The sequence below is a fragment of the Colius striatus genome, chromosome 1 (assembly GCF_028858725.1).
Source record: "Colius striatus isolate bColStr4 chromosome 1, bColStr4.1.hap1, whole genome shotgun sequence".
In the NCBI taxonomy this organism is placed as follows: domain Eukaryota; kingdom Metazoa; phylum Chordata; class Aves; order Coliiformes; family Coliidae; genus Colius; species Colius striatus.
In genome coordinates this window covers 29432255-29450230 of record NC_084759.1, presented here as the reverse complement: position 1 = coordinate 29450230, position 17976 = coordinate 29432255, and the positions used below count along the sequence as shown (strand labels likewise).

At 41.6% G+C, this 17976-nt stretch overlaps 1 protein-coding gene across 5 annotated transcripts in view; it reads left to right on the top strand.

Moving 5' to 3' along the window:
• The first annotated feature begins 5618 nt into the window (after positions 1–5618).
• LRCH1 (leucine rich repeats and calponin homology domain containing 1) overlaps positions 5619–17976 on the top strand; it is a 121998-nt gene continuing 109640 nt past the window's right edge. For 3 of the 5 annotated variants that reach the window (XM_061994826.1, XM_061994852.1, XM_061994846.1), the window contains exon 1: positions 5620–6001. In XM_061994826.1, coding sequence (XP_061850810.1) covers positions 5767–6001 — 235 coding nt within the window. In that variant the 5' untranslated portion in view covers positions 5620–5766. Of the gene's footprint in view, positions 6002–17976 lie in introns of all 5 variants that reach the window. The other 2 variants (XM_061994835.1, XM_061994818.1) reach the window with 1 other exon arrangement.

Sequence of the window (17976 nt, the reverse complement as noted above, 5' to 3'; positions counted from 1 at the left end):
CAGCAACATGGTTGGGCTGAATGGGAAAAAGGCATAAACATAGTGCTGGTCAACTAAAATTCGCTACCTGACTCAAGTCAGGTGAGTGGTTTGCAACCACTAGAATGGTGCTGGTTCATGGCCCTGAGTTCTCGGGTGTCTTGAGAACTTATTTGTACCAGAGAGGTGGTTTGTATGGCTTGCAGGGAAAATATTTGGGCTTGCATTCAGGTAGAGCTGTTCTTTCATTTCCACTGTTGCTTTTGGCTTCTAGGCCTTCATTTTCTCCATATAACTGCTCACAACTCATTTTGATCACTTAGTCCACTTTGGTCTCAGTGTTTCTGCTGATCATAACAGGGTTATGATGCATTTTACCTGCTGTCTTTCCAATAATCATAAACATAGGGCTTACAAAATCTTTGCCTTGTGTGCTCCACCTGGGAACTGGAGTTCAAGTGCTTGGCTAATGTCTTCTATCTTCTTGCATTTTCTGGATTTTGCAATAGACTGAGGACTCCGTATTGCTGTTTCAATTCCACGTGTCTGTGCTAATAGTCTGCTGCAGGTAGGAAATCAGGTTTGTGTAGAGTTTTTCTTTTGCAACAGGCAAATAAACTGTAGCATTTCAACAGCATACACTGGAGGCTTTGTGGGACTGCCAACAGCGCCTCTCTGTAAATGCTGTCTCATTGCTAGTGATATTAAACAATTGTCTTCTCTATTTTTATGAGAAGACAGGTTATTTATTACTCTGATTGTTTCTTCCCCTACTAGATGCTGCTTCAAATATTCACAAAGGTGAACTCCTGATAGACATTTCTTTCCCAGCTCAGATAGGTCTTTGTTCTACTAACCCATGGTGCAAAAACCTACTAGCTCTTCCTGTTCCAAAAGCCAGGTCACAGTCCCCTGAATCTCTGTGGAAGTTATATTTTAGCAGTGGATTCAAGGTAAAAATGGACATAGTTACTGCTCTATCACATTGCATGACATCAAGAAATGTGCAAGAAACTCTGTCAGTTTACAACTGCTAATAATCTTTGAACTAAATTAATATTTCAGTCATGGACATAACATGGACATATGTTGTCTTTGAAGGCTTAATCAAGTCAAGCATTTCAGGGATACTAAGACAGTTTCATTTTGGTTTTAGTTTACTTTTAGGCCTATTTTCAGGACCTCTTAGCTGAGAGCTGAGCTTTTGGTTATGATGTCTTGTTCTGTCCTGTTGCATCTGTGCCTGTACAGCAGTATCACTACCATGGCAGTGAACCTTGCCAACACATCTAGTGTATGTGGTGCCATTCAGGATACAGATTGCAGCCTCTGGCCCCCACCAACTATCAACTGGCCCCCCACCAGTGTGTATTTTAAGCCTGCCCACCCGTTGGGCCTCAGGACACAGGAAGGGAGCTGCTTTCCTGAGCTCCCAATGCTTGTCATGATCAGTCAGTGGGACCAAGGAGTGCTTTATTCTAGCGATTAAATAATTCTCCCTCTTTCTGTAGTGAACTTGCTTGGATCTATGCAAGGATGAATCTTGTGTGTCTTTTGAGCAGTGATCATGCTGCTTACCTATTTTCTGAGCTCCTACTTTACATATAAGCTTCCCCTCATCTCCTGCTTCCTAGCAATCAATCACACTGTTCTTTCTTCCCTCTTTTTTTTTTTCCCTGAGTATGCAGTGAGGCAGGTGTTACATAGATGGATTTTTCTGAGCTATTTCCAGATATAGCTTCTCTTATTTTCAAAATCTCTTCACCAGCTTTGCTGCAAGGAAGCTGCAATGCATTGTCTGCTCCACGTAGGCTACTGGTTCTGCTGGTGTGTGCTACCAACTACTTGTCTTGGGTGTAGTGTGAGCAGGTTCAGGAGTTTGTGCTTTAACCAAAAGGAACATCTTTTAGTCTGTGCCACTTGAAGCTTGAGTCTGCATGCCTTATCTCTTGGGATTCATCTACTAACTTTCCATGTCCTGGTGCCACTACAGTCATGCTACCAGGGATGTATAATGTGGCTTTTCTGAGTGGTGACTGCTGTTTTTTTCAGCACCAAATGGAGGTGGCCTTGCAAGTTTAATGATGCCCACGTTCTGTTTGGCATTTGACTTACTGTTTGTATGTTATTTCTGTCCTCACACCAGACAGCTTCTCCGCCTGGGATAATCACGTGAAAAAAGCCTTGGCGTACCCTGACTGTGCATAAGCTACTCCTCAGGATTGTCTTAGAGCACATGGAGCATGAGGTAAACATCTGTATGTTGAGCAAAGTGAGGGTCTCTTGCTCAACACTGCAAAAGTTCTGTGTCTAGTACAAGAGGACAGGTACTCTACACTGAAGTCACACACTACCTCATGAGGCACTGTGTCCCTGCACATAAGCCCTCACCGACTCTGACCTTCACAGGACACGTGGGCCTTGTTATTTGTCTCTGTTCTGCCAATTTAGTCATAGAAATTCACTCTGAGACTCTACTGCTCACAGCTTCCCTCAGCTATGGTACTTTCTGTATGTCTCTGATAGGATTTTTCTTGTCAACAACCATTATGTGTTACTCAATTTGCAGAATGGTCACCTCTGCAATCTTTCATCTGCTACACCCATAAGACTTCCGTCTGCTACACCCATAAGTCTTCCTTCTGTGTTCCTTCTCTGCTATACTTGTGTCTGCTCACTGAAAAGCAGCCACTGTTTTCCTTCTAGACTTAATTTTTAAGCTGCTCTAGGTCTCACCAAAGAGTCAGACAAATGCAAATACTGCTGATAGGAACTGGGAAGATCACACAGCTGGGGACAAGGAATGGAAGGGCTGCTTGCAGTGACAGCTTGCCACTAGCTCAGCTTTGCTGCTGTGCCCACTTTCTGATCTGACAAAAGACAGTATATGAAGTGTGACCTTTTATATACATCTGCATGGATAGGAAATCACTGCTGCTGTGATTGATCTTTTCTTTTTCTGTAGTGTTTCCAATTTCTAATCCCTTTGTATCTATAGGAACAGAGTTAGATCTGGCACAGTGCTCAGTCAGAGAAGAGAGAAAGTCGAGGAAAGAGCTTCAGTGCTATATTTTTTTTCTCCATGATCTTGATAATTTTAGCAGCTTTCAAAGTGCTATGTCAAGGAGTTTCTACACAGTATCGGATAAGCACAGGTCATGCCTGCATTGCACCTCAGCCACTCGGATAAAACAGCAATTTAAACCTGACTTGCTCTCTGATTATTGGTGTGTGCCCTTGCACTGCTATATGGAAGAACCTACATCTTTTACCCCTGCTGAACTATGTTGCAGGGTATGTCCAGCCTTTCTGTGTCCTAGTTGTCCTGAAGCTGGATGTCTTAAGCGGGAATACTGTGCTGACTTGTTTGCCGCTGCCAGCCACAGGCCCCTTGTGTAAAGCCCGGTGAGGCAGTGATGTGGGTATGTTGTGCCAGCCTGTGCGCCAGGGAGCCTGATGGTTCCTTGGCACTTTGGGTGCCTCCTACAAAGATGAGTTGTCCTTCAAATCAGCCTGGGAATGGTTTTGCTGCCAGCCTCCTTTATGCAAGATGCCCTGAATCAAATCCCAGGATTAGTGACGTGGCATGAACATGAAAAAACCCTTATTGTTTTTATGAAAATCACCAATGGAAATACTTTTATCTTACCAGAGGTGGAGGAGGAAGGAACATGGTATTCCACTGGTGAAAAAACTTCCCAAGCCTCATGAAAAGAAGGGCAGCTTCCTCATTGCAAAGAGCCGATGCTGGAAGATTAATTCTGCAGATATGCTGTCCCAACATTTAGTTCTGTATAGTTTAATTTCAAAATAAAGTACAACAATGTCAGGTAGTTTAGTTCACAGAAAATCTCCTCTGCAAAGGCATTTACTGAGTTATAAAACCTATGATATTTCAGACTTCTCTAAGGGTAAAAGAATTTAGAACCTAGTTCATTAGACTTGCATTTAAAAAAATGATCCATTATAGGGAAAGCCTGACAGTTGCTTTTATTCACAGTTTACTCAACTTGAACTACTGTTCATCAACACTATTGTTTGAATTAGCGAGAAGATGTAGCTATTCATCTGTTTCTTTTTGCTTTCCATCAGCAATGCAAAGATTGCACGCAAGCTGGAATTAAGTCTTTTAAGAAGTCCAAAACACACTGTGAAGAGTGGAAATTTGTGGGAAATACTATCTTAATAACCCACCAACAAGCTTTGTCAAAAGCAATGTGATATCCGGGAACAACTGTTGTTGCGGTAACTGTTGATTTCCTCTTGAGCTAGTTGCTGTTCCAAGCAATGGTGTCAAGAATTGCTCTCTGATGCACCAAAAATTCTCTTGTACTGCTAGAACACTGAATTTGTCATGCTAAACCTCAAGATCTCCATCTCATACATGAAGAACTGGCAACTGCAGGTATGAGGGGAGTTTGGACTGGAGTTTAAGCTAAGGGCCTATGTTTTAGGTGCAGTGTTAATGTACTTACAGTGAAATAATCTCCCTCCTAAACATCTAACCTCACAGCTTTTTCCTTAATGTAAGGTAGCCTCTTTAAAAATGCTGCTGTGCAGTCTGCAATGCTTCTGCAGTGACGCAATGCATATAAAACTACAATGAAAAATGCTGATATTGAAAGTGTATCTTAATTATACAAAACAAGTTTTTAATGGATATTGTGATTCTGTTAGGTGGAAAGATCTACCTCTAACACCCTTTTAACTAGTGTGATTTCTCATTGTGACTACTAAACTAAACTCACTATGGTCTCTCCTGTTTGTCAGAAACTGAGTTATTTCCCTGTGGCAATTCTGTCTTCCTTGTCCCTGTGGTGCTCAGTGGTTGAACTTCCTGGAGCCGGGAAGGCTTTGGTTTAATATCAGCCATTTATCACAATTCAGAGTGAGTGAAAAGTAACAGCCTGTAAAATACAGTTCATGGGTGATGACATATAAGTCCTTTCTTAGCTTTGAACTCTGTAAACCCTGTAGAAACATGAGGCCTTGCTCCTAACCTAGTCCCGGGCTCAGCTTTGGAAAGCTGCAGAAAGTGTGGGGGAAATAAACCCAAACTCACACCCTTCCACCTCAGAAAGGTTACTTCATTGAGAACTGAACTGATCACGGTTCCTGTGCCTGGCTTCTCACTCTAATTCACACCTTCAAGGGTCTCTTTAACAGGCAGTCCCCAGGGCCATGCACAGGTGTGAACCTGGTCCTTCGGGACTAGCGAGTCGCAGAAAAGCCTTCTTCAGGGCAGATGCTGCCCAGGGCCCTGTTCAGTGGCAATCGTCACTGCAGCTTTTAATTTCCAAACGAGGCCCGCCACCGGCGCACACGCACGCTTGCCTGCACCCGCGCGCAGTGCTTCCACGGCACCCAGCCCCTGAGCCCCGGACCTTCCGAGCCAGCACTTAGACGGGAAGGCGTCGGGGGCCGTCGTGGCAGACCCCGAGAGCTGCCGGCAGCCCGCGTCTCCTCTGCCCCCGCACGCTGCCGCCGGCCTCTGCGCTTGCAGGGGCGCCGCCGCCGCTAGGGGGCGCCGCCGCGCCCCGCCCTGCGCCCCGCCCGCGGGAGCGGTGCGGAGGGAAGCGGGCGGTGGCGAGGAGGCGCATGCGCAGTGCTTGCGCCTCGCCCGCGCCGTCCGCCGCCGCCTCCTTGCCTGCGCCGCGCCCCCCACCCCTCCCCCTCACGGCGGCGGCGCCGCCACCACAGCGAGCGGGAGGAGGAGGAAGGCAGAGAGGGAGGCAGGTCCGGCGGCTCTCCTGGGCAACCCCAGCGGCGAGGCGGGCGAGGGGAAAGATGGCGACGCTGGGAGGCGAGTCGCAGCCTTTCCCCGCCGCTGCTCTGGCGACGGCCGGGGTGGGCGGTGGCGGCGGGTCGCTGGGCTTGCAGGCGCCGCTGAACCGCGGGCTGGAGCGGGCGCTGGAGGAGGCGGCACACTCCGGAGGGCTCAACCTCAGCGGCAGGAAGCTGAAGGAGTTCCCGCGCAGCGCTGCCGCCCTCAGCCACGACCTCTCCGATACGGTGCGGGCAGGTGAGGCCGGGCGAGGAATCGGGGGCGCCGACGGAAGGGGCGGCCGGCGCTGGTCTCTGGTTGAGCGGGCGGGGAGGGAAAGAGGGAGGGGGACGGGGAGGAAGTTGGCTTAAGCGCCGGGGGACCCACCTTTCCCCCCCTTCCCCGCCCCCTCAGGCACCCTAGTGCCCCCCGCCTCCCTCTGAGGAGGATACCCACGCCCGACCCCTTTCACTCAACCTCAGTGGCATGAGGCATTCACCCTCCCCTGGCCCCGTCCCCTCACGGAAAGCGAGCTCGCTCCCAGCTCTCAATGGACCCTGTGCTTTCTTTATTCCCCCCTCAACTCGTTTGGTGTATGAGGTAGGTGTTTTCTCCCATATGGCTGGATCGCTGCACACCCTCCTCCCCACCCCCTGCCTTGCATTTGGTGAGCCAGAGCTGGCTCTCCTGTAGCACACTGGGGGAGTGTGTGTGGGGAGTTCTTGCTCGCACCTGTCCTCTTCCCCCTCTGGGGAATGTGCTTCTCTTTGCCAACCTTCTCTGACCGCTGAGGTTTGAAGTGGCAGCCAGCCCACTTTTGAGTCGGTTTTGTGAGGAATGCATATGCTTGTCGAGTTGGATACCTGTTCCTTCCATCCCAATGTGTGTAGGTGGACCCACCTGGCATGGGGGGGGGTGCATATCTGTATGTAACCGCATTAGGACACTTAGATGCCTCTGAGCATCTTGCCTATTTGCACAACACAGATGGAGACTTGTCCATAGGAACACATTTGCTCTGCAGCCACCCCATAGAGCATGCTACCTTTGACAAATGTCATTTGTCTGACAGTGGGGTTGACATCTGTCCTGGTATTCTTGCAGTCATGCAGCTACAGTTCCAGCTTTGTGTGCAATGTGATCTTCAATGCGGAGAGAAATCCCTGTCTTCACAAGCAATGTACATATTTTACAGTGAGGGACACCATCATTACATAAATCTGCAGAGGGGACCCTGCAAGCAGGAGTGAGAAAGGGAGGTGTATCCAGGCTGTGTTTTCCTTGGCCTCATGCTCTCCTTCCAACAAAAGAAAAGGCACACTTGAGTCTCATCTGAGGAGGCAGACATCCCCCGCAAATGGTCAGATCTGTTTTCCTGCCCTGTTTGTGCCAGGGTTTGGAACTGAATCCATTCTTTACATAGCATCACTAAGCAGAACAGTACAAACCCACACTAGAGGAATATATTAATGTGTTCCCAAGACCTTTAGTATTACGCCTCTGCATGTGCTTTTGTGTCCCCATTTGCCCAATGAAGATAGTTGTGTTGTAACAGCAAAGGAGCAAACAAGTAGTCACTTGTCCCATAAAACAGCAGGTGCTATACCTGCATGCAAACATGTGATAACATGAGCTGAAATTTGTGCCTAAATTTATGCTTTGCTGTGTGTGCTGGCAACATGTGCTAACAGCATACCTGTACTTATCCCAGCTGTAATGCCTCAGATGTGTCCTATGTGTCATATGCTCTGTCACTTGGTTTGCTGTTGCTGAATGGATTTCACCTATATCATCCTATCAATAGAAAAGAGATATGAAGGAAACTTGATGAATGAAACTTCCCTGAACTGGTAGCAGGAATTGCCAAGCTAGCAACTGACTGAGTAAAGATGCACCAGTGAAAGGGATAAGGCATGACAGAGGAACTATATGCAGTTAGAAGAATGACTTTCAGCTTGTCTCCCTAAGCAAGATGTTTTATCTCTTTCCTCTTTAAAGTTGTAGTCTGATGAAGACATACCATGATACAAGATAAGTAGTTTGGTAGCATGTTTGTTTTGACCTCATATTGATACAGAGTTAGAAACCAAAATTATGCACTGGAAAAAAAAAGCTTTGATTGGTAGTGATTACATGTTAGTGTTTGTATATTGTGTATGTTCTGTAAAAGCATGAGCTGTGTATTCTATGTGTAGTGAGTACATGCTTATTACATGCTTACTTGTTCTAGTAAGTTTTCTTTTCTGAGGAGAGCTCAGGAAAGAAGCAGTCATTGCCTTCAAGCATTAATGTGCTTTTATCAGAGTTTACATAGAATACATTCACTATGAAATTAAATGTAGAATGGGATTTTCCTTCTTCTTTTGTTTGGTATAAGCATCCCTTGTCTCAATCTCATGATAACAGCAGCCCTTTTTCCCTTGTTCCCGGGTGTGTTAATCTGTAGTTACTTTATATCTTTTGTTTGTAACAGCATGTTGTCACTGTTTAACGGGAATTGTTTGCCTTGTGAGTTAAGTAGCAGCATGTTGATGCATTTCCGAAAAATCTGTGTTCCTTTTCACTTGTTACATTACATAAGTAGAATATATAAACAGAAGAGATGCTTGGCCTAAGCCCAGATTTCTGAAGCTCTTGGGGCAAACTCTTGATGGGAATTTTCTCTCTCACTTCCTCTCCATAAATGTGCATAGTACAGTACTTTCTTGTACTACTTGGAATATGTCCTTGCAATGAGTGACTTTTTAGTTTTGGATTTGATATGCTTGAGATGGTAGGGGTAGCTTTTCATTGTTGAAGTTTTGTTGGGTTTGTTTTGTTTTGGTTTTTTTTTTTGCTAGAGAGGACCAGTCTGACTGAAAAGTAAAGACAGTCCTCGATTTACAGAAGACAAGTCTGGGGGATTGAATTTAGATATCTGAAGACCAGGGGATTTCCAGAAAACTGAAACCATGTCTGCATCTTGACAGTGTTTTAGCATTAAGTTCTGACAGGATTTTTGGATTCAGAAAATGATGGTGTACAGCTATGCTCAAATTAATATTATCAAGCTTGTTTTCTAGAAACGTTCCAAGCGCTTTAGGTGGTTTTGAGGAAGACAAAAGTGTTAAACTTGGAATTCTCTCTTCATGCACTTATTTTTTCACCTTGAAATTAAATGTCAGATTTGATAGAGCAGTTGATACACTTAGGAATGGGATGTGACTTTGTTGCCTTTAATAGCTGGGACTGAATTTTGTCTGACTCTTCTGGTTCTTACTGCAGTTACGTTCCATAGTAACTGTGGAGACTTAACTGTACTTGTCACTTTCTATTTGTGCAGCTCCTTGGTATGCTTCTCCTTCTGTGACTTTTCTTTTCATTGAATATATCTCACTTACAGAGATGTGACAGGACATTTCTTCCTCAGTCTTTGAATGTTTTGCTCAAGAGCTGAATGACCCAGTCAGATGAATTTTGAGACAGTATCTTTGTATACAGAAGGATGGTTTAGACCATGTACAGCACTGTTAGGAAAAAACCCCAAACCTCTACATAAAGTATCTTGAGTTCAGTCAGATGTTTTAAACCACATCAGTGTGGATGCATTGCAAAAACCATTTCAAAAATAATAAATGCTATTCTTATCGCTTTTATTACAGGCTGGGTTATGCAGAAGACAGTGGCACAATAATCACATAGTTCTTAAGTAATAGTATGCAATTATGTTCCTCAAAACCACTGGGAATGCTTGGAAGCATTTTAGTTTTATAAAAGAGGATGAAAAAACCCCAAAGCTCTTAAATGTGCAGCCATGGCTGCCTGTGTCACTCCAGCCTCTTTCTATAGGCTTTGGCTGTATTGCTCAAGACAGATCTGAACTTTTCTGGTGAATACCTATTTCGTCCAGGTTCTGTTGTGCGAGTCAGGACCCAAGGAAGGATTCCTTGCTGCTGCTTGTGGTGATATGGGAGAGAAGCAATTTTCTTTTTTTAATCGGGTGTTAGATTGTTTGAAAATAAATAGAAATGGAAGTATTTGAATACTAGTTTGGACAGTATGGAATTCTAGAGAGAATATGTACTTATTTTTTTGTACTTTAGAATGCTCACTAGAAAAAAAGATCTCCTACCTGATGTTTTTTAAGATGTTTGCTCTCCAGACAATACTGTGCTTTTAAGACATCTTAGCCTGCCTGGTGGCATCTTTGAAATAGTTATTTGGACTCTATAACTACTGACTTTTTGCTTTCAAGATGGTCCAAAAATCACAGTAGCATCTAAACAGCTATCTGAGAGCGTGTACAGTTTCCATGTTAGTTTCTGGGGCATTTGAGCTTGAATTTTGACCTCTTGAGTGTTTCCTGTGGGGAAAAAAAGCCAAAGCCCAAATCTGCAAGTTGTCTTCCATCATATTTAAGAGTGTATGTGTGTACCCAGCAGCTGGAAGTTGTTTCTGCTTGTCTTTCTGAAAAAATTATTTCTTATTTTGGGGATTGATACTGCTTCACATGAAATATGTACCTTTCAGTCCACTTTGCTTCCCAGTTTATTTTTTATAATAAACAACTGTATATTAGATTGCTATAATTAATTCTGACTCATTTTCTCCAACTCCTTTATTAATGTAATTCTTCCTTAACTTCTGGGAATTCTTGTAATTGCAGGAGTAGATGTGCAGATGATTCTACTTATTATAAGTGCAAGCTGTAGTGGGAGAGATGTCACAGATATAGACCAGTTTGTTGTGCTACTGAACACTTTCATGAACTATAAATTATGGCCATATGGACTCTTGTTTAGAACTTGGATATTATTTGATCACTAGGGAAGAAAAAGATTTTATATGTCCCTCACCTCTTAGGAATTCTTGTTGATAATTACTGCTTTGAATAGGTTATAATTAATCCTCTTAAATTCATATTATCATTACGCTGTAGGTTTTTTGGATGAAACTTCTTGAAAAACTTTGATTTTGATAATTTTGTCCAAACTCATAAAAATAACACCTTGAAGTATAAATCTTAAAAAAAAAAAAAGTTAAAACTTTTGTTTTTTCTTGTGTTCAATAGTAGATCATTTCCTACAGCCTTCCTGTGTTTGTTTGAAGATTTCTAACCTTACTTATCCTGTCTCCTACACAAATAATACCCTAAGTGTATTTGGAGAGGAAAAAAGGAGGATGTATATTTTTGTTTATTCTCACAGCTGAATGGAATATTGCCTTGCAGCCAAAACTTATGGGACATAACTCTTTTTTCACATTACTATATAATATGTCCTTATATCAAGGCTAGAAAGTGGGGAGAAATCCATTTTGTATTCACTATTACGTATCTAACAGTGTAAATGCAGTTTCAGAATGTGACTTTGTGATGTGATCTGTGTGAACATCTCTGTATGAACATATTCTAGTTATTTCTAGGTGGGTTTTTTTTGTTTGTTTTTTGGCTTTTCCTCGATAAGCAATGCTTTATGAAAGTACCTTTATCAAGCTAAATGAATGTGTTAGGAGCATAGATGCGCTTAGCAACTTATAGCTGCAGAATACCCTTTAAAGGGCTTTGGTCCTTTTTTTTTTTCCTTTCTTTCTTTCTTTTTACCCCAAGTCTTTTTATGTCCTTGCTTGTGGATAATATACACAGCAATGCCGTTGACCCCTATTGAAAAGAGTCTATTAGTTTATTTGCTGTATAGAGTCTAGTCAGTTGTGCTTTTGAAAGTTACCTCTTTTGTCTGGAGATTTATGCCCTCTTAGCTGAAATGAATTCAGTGACTTTGCAGGTGCTGTTAGGCTCTTCTCAGCACAAAATAAAGGGAAATAGCTCAGAGGGCCTTGTGTTGGGTAAAACAAATTAGGAGTACTCAATTGCCTGGTTACTGTTTCAGAACATGCCTTGAGCAGATGAATGGCTTTCTGCTGCTCTCTGTGGTGCAAGTATGTGTATGTCCATCTTCTTCTCCCTTGTGGGTTTTTCTTTGTTTGGTTCTTTTTTTTTTTTGCTTTGTTTGTATAAAACCTTCAAAACTAGTGCAAGGGCTAAGAGGTAGGAGAGATGACAACCTAGACATCAAGTAATAGGAGGAAGTGTGAAAACTCATTTTCAGCAGGAGTTTTTTGAACTTTAAAGGTAAAAGTTGGCTTCCAGTTTAGGGTGTCTGTTTTTTAAAAAGCTCTATGTAGAATTGCCAATGCCATGTTTGGCTGTGATGTGTATGTAAATGGATGAAAACTAGTTGCTTTTGTAGAAATATTGTCACTTTGCATGCCCTTGGCCCATCTGCCTTGGAAAAGACTGACCGAGAGCTCCAAAAGTGCTATTACAGTAGTAAAGATGGTACAGGTTCTTTTTCAAACACCTGTAGCTGAAGAGCTTTGATTTTTGCATCACAGGCCTTGTGGGAGGTAGAAGCCAAATGTCCCTATGTGGTTTGTGAGCCTCCTTTTCTTCCTTCTCCTTGTCTATTTCTTCTATGTCTTCAGCACAAGAGAGACCTTGGTTTAGCCATCAGTAAAACAGGAGAGATGATGTAAATTTTAAAGTTACTGAATGTAGAGTTTTGAAAATACTTCATACTTTTGTGAGGGGAGGAGACCAGGGTAGAATTCACTATGACAAAGTAGAGTAAGTATTTGCCCAGTAGAGCTGTGACTTGGAAGAGAAAGGGAGTAAACACTGATGTAATAAAGACTTGAACAAGAAAATGGGTAGAAAGAAGATACTATTGAAAGACAGTATCATGCAAAGTAAGTGAACATTTATGAAGTACTGAATGAAAATATGTGAAGTAGTGGAAGTGAAGTAAGGGAGAGGATTATAGTCATGGAGAGAGGCTATATATTCTTGATTGATGTAATGGCTTGGAATACTTTTCTGATACCTGTAAAACTGAGGAAAAATGGATTTTTTGAGTAGTTACATTAATAATGGTTAAGAATTTTGTGAACAGGGAATTAAGTCAACATGGAGAAAATTATTTTACTCATAAGCATGACATTTACAGGCTTTATATTAGAAATAATATATTAGAAATTGATAGGAAAAGGGCAATGGGTATAAGCTGGAACATAAGAGGTTCCAAAGAAATAGAAGGAAGAATTTCTTCACTGTCAGGGTGGTTGAAAACTATTGAATCTAAGTTTGGAAATGCTGTCATCTCTTTCCTTGCAGAAGGAAAACCCAGTGCCATTTTTTCCTGCTTACAGAATTGCAAGAGCAACCAAGACAGGCTGGTGCTGTGCACTTCAGAATGATCATTCTAGGAGTAACTTCCCCAGACCACAGATTGTTCATTCTAATGTGTTAGTAAGCATCCGCTAGATTTGTTAATGCTCCTAAGATGGTTAGATGCTTAATTCACAACTAAAATCAGTATGATTTAAATAATTTAAATGGCACTTCTGAAACCAGCGACGTATCCTTAACGTGCTCTATTGAGATCAGCATTGTGAAAATAGCACGCTCATTTATTGTTCTCCCGTATGGAAAACAGAATGAGCTGGAGTAGCTCACTGGAATAGTTTTTATGGCTTCTGACTTCAGACTGCTCTCTGCTGACCATGTTTTGCAAGGTATAACACAGGCATCAGAGGAATTTTTTGGAAAGGTACTGAGGAGTTAAGCTTCTGGAGGAATAATTACCTTCTGCTAAATTTGTTGGTAGGTGTGTCCTTGTGGAAGGAGCTCAGTTCTAAAATTCTAATATGTCTCTCCAGACTACCCTATGGGTGTCTTGCTGTCCAGCTTGCCTTTTTATCCCTTTCTTTCCTTGTATGGTGCAGAAAACCATAATATCTGTAAACCTCCTAACTATTTAAAAATAGAAATAACAATAACAGTCTTTCGTCTTTCTGTCCCAGTCTGAAGGAGAAATATTCTTAAGGAAAAAGAAGTCCAAACTTGTGAGATGATGATCTTGGCAGAGCCAAATGAGGGTTGGTTTTGCATATAATTCTGAGCCTGAGGTTTGCACTCACTTTTGAAGCAGCATGTTCAACTGAGCTTGTGGGAATTCTGACTCCCTTACTTTAAAGCTAGCTGATCATTTCATGATGCCCCTGTGAGGTAGCTCCTCTGGGTGTGGTTAGAGGAGTTACTGAAAGCTTACTGGAGTAAGTTATTTATTGGAAGAGTTACTGGAAAGAGTTGTGGAATCTCCTTCTCTAGAGGTTTTCAAAACCCACCTGAACGTATTCCTATGTGACCCGATCTAGGTGAACCTGCTTCTCTAGGGGGTTGGACTGGATGATCTTTAGAGGTCCCTTCCAACCCCTGCTGTTCTGTGATTCTGTGGAGTATCTGGAATGTTTGAATATCAGAATAGAGTTCTTGAATTGATCTTTAGGAGAAATGGAACAAGAGCAAAACAGCTGATACCTATGTTAACAGTGACCTGGGCTGCTGAATAGATTTTTTTGTTGTTTTTCTTTAGCTGGGTGATTTTATTCCATGATGAGAGTTGCAGTAATTGTAACATTGAGTTCAGAGGCTGCAAACTTGTACAGGTGTTTTTGACAGAATTATTGAATCATTTCTATTGGAAAAGATCTTTAAGATCATCAAGTCCAACCACTAACCTCACACTGCCAAACCTACCACTAAACTGTCTTCCTCGGCACCTCATCTATGCATCTTTAAAATATCTCCAGTAATGATGACTTCACCACCTCCCTGGGTAGCCTGTTCCAGTGTCTAACAGCCCTCTAATCTAAACTCCCCTGATGCAACTTGAGCTCATTTCCTCTTGTCCTGTCATTCATTATTGGTGAGAAGAAATCAACTCCCACCTCACTACAACCTCCTTTCAGGTAGCTGTAGAGAGTGATCATGTCTCCTCTCAGCCTCCTCTTCTCCAGCCTAAATGTTCCCAGCTCCCCAAGCTGCTCCTCATCAGATTCGTACTCCAGACCCTTCACCTGCTTCATTGCTTGTCTCCGGAAACACTCCAGCACCTCCATGTCCATCTTGTAGTGGAGTCCCAGAACTGAACACAATACTTGAGGTGCAGCCTCAGCTGTGCCAAGTACAGGGGGACAATCATTTCTCCAGTCTTGCTAGCCATAATATTTGTGATACAAGTCAGGATGCCATTGGCCTTGGTTTTCTTTTTCTTGGTTTGGAAATACTCTTTGTATAATGGAGGGAGTTATTTGCATAGAACAAATAGGAAAATGTGTCAGAAGATACTTGTTTTCTGTTACGATTTAGTTGTGAAGGGAAAAGCATGAATGACAAGTTTGATCTGTTGTTTGCTGAAGGTAAACAAAGAGGTTCATAAGTGTGCAAAGATAAGTAAGTCTTCACCGAAACTGATGGAGAAGTTTTGGAAAATGGACAAGAAATGGAGAAGGAGTAGAAAACTGAATCAGAGATTAATCCAAGGAAAGAAGTGGAGCAGAATACACCCTTCAGTGAGGCTTACAGGAAGTAAGGCAAGACACTAAAAATACAAATACAACAGTTCATGTATAGTAAGAACCTTGTGTCAGAATTTAAAGGTAGTGAAATTGCTGTCATGGTAAGCAAACTTATTATTAAAATGGCTTCTTAATTTTTTTTACTGTTTGAACTTTTAACTGTTTATAAATTTAGTGACAGGTGGTATAGGGGATAAAACTAATCAATAAGTGACAGGTCATACCACTGACAATGTTATTTTACTGTATTGTAAGAACAGTGAATTTTATCAGAATTTATTCCTTTTTTTTTTTAAGACATGGCAAGTGCAGTAATAACAAAGCTGGCTGTTTATTGGGTGGACAATGAGGAAGAATGTAGTGTCATTCATACATTATATAGTTAATAAATTACAGACATGGATGAAAATTTCTTGGATGAGGTTTATGGTCGAAGATGAGAGGACCCTTCTCAGTAGTCAGGGGTGGGGGAAGATGTCCCGGTTGTTAAACAGTAGCAGTAAATGGTTAAGGAGAGAAACTTAAACTTAGGTTTCCCATGCTTGTTGTATGTTGTGTTGCTAGGGTTTATTTTTAATTCTTTTTTGGAGTTCATCCCAGTTCAAGAAAACTATCTTTTTTGCCTTCCAGTATGTACAATGTTGTTTCCCTACTCGGTTAAGTTTTGCCAGCGATCCCTGTTCCAAGATTTGAATTTCAGTCTGGCTGAATGCCTGTTCATTGCCTGTGTTTCACTTACCAGCCAGTTCAGATTGCTTTATGTTAGTGACTTGTGTTTTCTTTCTCAGTCACACATGTCCTCTCACTTGCAAGTTTTACTAGTCGTTGTATTTTCCCTGACTAATAGTCTTTTTGAAGAAAGATATAAGAGCAAGAATTTCTTTGTGAAGTCCACCTAAAAATGTTCTGTGTTTTGTCTTAAGACTTGCCAGCACTGGTACCTAGTTTGTATAAAACATAAACATACTTTGCCGTTGTGTGTGGTTCTCAATTAGTTTTTTTCATCTCTCATGAGCAGATGATGTAGTTTCTTAGAACGTGAAGAGTACGTCACTGAATTATAGCTGTCTTGTAATACACATTTTCATTATCTGAACTTTCAAATTTGACAGAAAGCTATTATCTCTTATTTTTCTGGGGTATTTTGGGGTAGTGAAAGAGTCTGAAATTGCTTGTTTTCCTTTTAAAAACTGGCACATTTCTTCCCCATCTGTGGAACTGCCCTCTTTCTTTTTTTTTTTACCCATGTTGATATTCAACATAAGAAGTGAAGGTGATCTATGGCATGCACTTCAAAGAAAATCTTTGATACAAATGGTATGGATCTTATGATTTGAGTGAAAAGATGAGCTAATAGAAAATATCTGATAAATATGATAAAAGTTTTGTAAGGAAATTTAGGCATAAGACAGTCACTCTCTTGGTATATTCTTTTGTATCATGGTATTGCAACTATTACTGGATGTTGAAGTGTGCTAAGTGTAACTTGGACATTCAGCTATACAATCAGGAACTTCTAAGGGTAGAGAAAGTATTTTTTAAAATATTCTTGTATTTTGATTAATTTATAAGCCTTTTATGTAACTATATTGAGTGTAAATATAATGAATTTAACAGCTGATCCCTAGTTTTAATTGGTCCTAGCATAGACCTTGTTCTGTGTTTTTGTTAAAAATTGCCTTGCAGACTTTGCTTTTCTCATTGTTCTGTACTGATGCAGATTATCCCTGGTTGTACAGATTGGAAAAACTGAGGAACAGAAATTTTGAACGGCTTAATCCAGATAAAAGAGAAAACTGGAAAGGAATCCAGCTTTGATTCTCTGGCTTTTATTTTTATGTCTCATTCAAGACAGTGTAAGGTGTCTCAAAGAACAGATGTTGAAGGATTTCAGCTAAGCTTTGTTTTGGAAGATGTAGGATAGTAGCAAAGACATAAACCTTGAAGCTTTCTTTATGATCGTAAGTCCTAGGAAGGGTTTTGAATGTATTAATACTGAAGTGAAGAGCTTGGTTTACAGTAGCATCTGGCACAGAGGCATGACAGGACAATTCAGAATAATTCATTCTCTAAAAAAATTTAACCATAGATTTGCAATCAGCTAAGAATCAGGTAATATGAAACAGTATTAGCTTTACCAAAAAATCAGTATTTTAGCAAGAAGTACTGTACTCCTCCTGCCATTTGGCTTCCTAGAGAACTGACAAGGTTATTTTTGGCCAAGTGCCAAAGGCTAAAAATGGCTTCTGGAATCTTACAGCTCAGTTTGGCGTTGAACAGTTGTGTGCGGTAGTAACGTAACTGCAGTAATTGCTAGTGTCACTAAAGCATTTTAGTTATGCACTTAAACTGTGGGTGATATGGCCATGTTATCCAACATCCAGCCTATCAGAAAAACAATAAACCATGTTTACCTATGAGGCAATGGTAGCCTGAAAAAAAAAGAGGCTTTTCTACAAGTAGTAGTTAAAGGGAAGGAAGAAGGAGTAAGGTTTAGCCCCTAGAGGGAAGTGAAGAAATAAATCACAGTATTGCTATGGGGATAGTGAAGCACAAGCGTTGCAGTGAGTCTGTACGTATGTGGAACTGAACAAGGTTATGAAGTTTCTGTTAGTATAGTAGGATTTACCTTTAAAAGTGGGGAAAAAAGAGGAGAAGAACCCAAAGAAACAAGTACACCGGTTAGTATGTGTGATTGTGGCTTATACTAAATGTAGGCTTCCGAATGATTTCTGAGGAGTTACGTAACCAGAAGTTTGGAATAGCCAGAAGAATGATGAGAGGCTAACTGAAGAATCTTAGACCAGTAAAGGGTTTGAAAAGGAGAAGACTTATGA